The following is a 2,827-nucleotide window of genomic DNA, read 5'->3' as shown; positions in this document are numbered from 1 at the left end:
ATTTGGGAGGTGATTTGAACTCATAACCTCTTTATTGAAGATATATGTCAATTACATATTTAGCTAGGAACAATAAATAGTCAATAAAAAAAATTTTTCTTTATTAAAAGTGGAAATAAGAAACATGTACGACAGACATACCTCAACTAGTTACTTATTCAAAATCAAGATATTGGAATTTCTACCCTGTTGTACTGTTAAAATTAACAAACAAGGCTTAGGTGAATCATTTTTAAAATCACGAGAACTAAATTGAAATTTACTGAGGATAAAACTTGTAATTTAACATAGACGTAGTTGATTCAGAAATCATACAGAGCGACAAGATAAGGCGGGGCAAAAGCAGAGAAGTTGGGAAGTTTTGGAAGAAACAGAGAGAAAAATGAAAAGGGAGAGATGAGTCTCGCTCTGGCGGTGGCGCTTTCAGTTTCTCCATCGGCGACTCCCGGAGCTTGCGGCGGAGGAAGAAGAAGAGTGAACGCCGCCGCGATGTCGTCGGCGAGCATGAGCAGTGGCCGGCCGTCGAAACTGATGGAGTTTCCGCATCTGACGGCTCCGCACAGAGATCTGATGGTGGATCTGATCCAGGCCGTCGAAGATAGGCTGGAGGATCATCTTCTTCCTTCTGCGGTTCCTCCCGATGTTGAATTTTACCAGAATCCGAGCGGCACTTCGCAGGGCACGCTTCTCTTCCGATCTGGTTCTCCAATTTCTCCTGTAATCTCTCTCTCTCTCTCAAATTAAACCTCAATTAACTTTCAATTTCATCCAATTGAACCCTAGCTTTTAAATAACTGTTCGCAGTTGAGTATAAATCCTTTTTAAACTCACTAATTTCAAGCATCAGGCATCCAATTAGAGATTGAATAATCTTATAAAACTGACAAAGTCGTAATTATCATATATCTCCATCTATTAGTTAAATGCGTAGGGAAATATTTTATTGATGATATGAATTTTCAAGTGAAAATTTATTAAAGAGTAATCACTGCAATATTTATTCAAATTTAAGTCAAAAGATTGCTGCACTTAAATCAATTTGATATTTTCCCTCATCTTTTTTAAACAACGGAACTTTTGGTCATTGTTTCGGATATAATTTGGTTAATGAATCCATTTTTGTTGCAATTTCCTTTTGTGTTCATGTGAATATATATAGTTGAATTGGTTAAGTTATATATTTTCAATCAAATAGTGGGAGGTTCGAATTCTCTCCCTCACGTAGATGAATTGGAAAACTGCATCTCTGTAATGTAATGTAATGCAATGTCAATCTTTCATATGGTATCTGACGAGATTAGAATTGAACCTAACCATTGAGCTGAGCGGAGAGTTGTTTAACCATCGAGCTAAGTGTATAAAGAAAATTGATATCCGCCTTCGAGCGGTAAAGGGTCAATACGGCGATTCGAAAAAAATACGGCAAAACCAAAATAAAAAAGTACTGAATTTAGGATATTTGATTTGGTTTGTATTGGAATTTTCAGATTGATTTCATGATAGCAAGTTGGCTACACTTAAAGCAACCTCAGGGCGGCGCGTTCAACATAACCAACATCGCCGGCTACCTGAAAACCACAAACGACATCCCTCATTTCCAGTTCGAGCTGGTGCAATGCAGCCCCAATTTCGTGATCTTCTTCCTCGACTTGATCCCACGAATCGACATCACCCTCCGCCCGGACTACCTCGCTGCCTACTACGAGAACACCGGCCTCGAGCAGCACCGCCAGCGCCTCGCTGCCGTCCCAGAAGTAAGCCCCTACTTCTCGTCGTCGCTCTACTTCCGAAAAGTCGTTTCGCCGACGGGAATTCTGGTGAGTGTGAAGTGCGAGTCGGGGCAGCGCGTGGACGAGATCGTCCGGGATCAGATCGGGCCGATCTCGAAGGAGGTTTTGAGGACATGGATGGAGCTGTGCCTGAATGGAGGAGGAGGAAGAGAGATTGCAGAAGATGAAAAGATTTTGTTGGAGAAGAGAGACCTTATGATTAAGAAGAAGGCAATAGAGATGGATTTGAGCAAAACAATGCCGTTGCAATTTGGAGAAGAAGTTGCACACAGAGTTCTTCAAGTTATTAGAACTGCTTTCAACACAGCTGCTTGATGATATATATAGTTTTCTACAAGTGCTTTTTCTTAGTTTAGATGTTTATATTTCCATTGCAACAACTTTTTTTTAGCCTTGATGTGATCAATATAAAGAACTAGTGGGACTTTTAGTATATCAAATTATGGGGATAAAATGATGATTAATTCACATAACTATAACTAAGAATTATTCTTTTCCTTTTTTTTATGAGTACAACAAGTAAGAGTTGAGAATCCAAACTCATGGTTGTTTTTGGTAAGAAACTGGTACCAAATCGACTAAGCTTTGTATTTTTAATTCTTAATCTACTAATTATCTATTGTTAATGTTGTTACTTTAAATCTTAAAAATAGTGAAGCATTGGATTGAAGTGATAAAATTTGACTTAAAAAAAGTGTTAAGTCAACTAGAATATAAAATTAGGCCATGAAATTTGAAACAGCATAAAAAAGTTAATTATCTTTTTTAACTAAAGAATAATAAAAAATTCGTAAAAACTACTTAAATTGACAAATAAGTATTTTATCGTATCTATTGTTTAAAATAATTGATATTAATATTATATCTATGTTAATAAGATTTTGTTGATATTTTTAATATTTTAGCATGAAATGTGGATTTAGTTGAACCCATAATTACATAAAACTTCGGGTCGATATATCAATATGTCGATGAATATTTAATACAAAGATTTAATCCGGTAATATTTCCTCGTCTGTGGTGGGGCCCGAAGAAAG

General features: G+C 36.9%; 1 protein-coding gene across 1 annotated transcript; it reads left to right on the top strand.

The window, feature by feature from the left end:
* Nucleotides 1–308: 308 nt before the first annotated feature.
* Nucleotides 309–2,263, top strand: LOC111017957 (red chlorophyll catabolite reductase, chloroplastic). The gene is made up of 2 exons (XM_022293859.2): nucleotides 309–717; nucleotides 1,488–2,263. The coding sequence occupies exons 1-2, from the start codon at nucleotides 397–399 to the stop codon at nucleotides 2,103–2,105; spliced, it is 939 nt and encodes a 312-aa protein (XP_022149551.1). The 5' UTR covers nucleotides 309–396; the 3' UTR covers nucleotides 2,106–2,263.
* The last annotated feature ends 564 nt before the right edge of the window (nucleotides 2,264–2,827 follow it).

Source organism: Momordica charantia (assembly GCF_013281855.1).
Source record: "Momordica charantia cultivar OHB3-1 chromosome 2 unlocalized genomic scaffold, Mcharantia_2.0 BLBB01000002.1, whole genome shotgun sequence".
In the NCBI taxonomy this organism is placed as follows: domain Eukaryota; kingdom Viridiplantae; phylum Streptophyta; class Magnoliopsida; order Cucurbitales; family Cucurbitaceae; genus Momordica; species Momordica charantia.
Note: the sequence above shows the minus strand (reverse complement) of the source record. Positions and strands in the feature narration are given on the sequence as shown.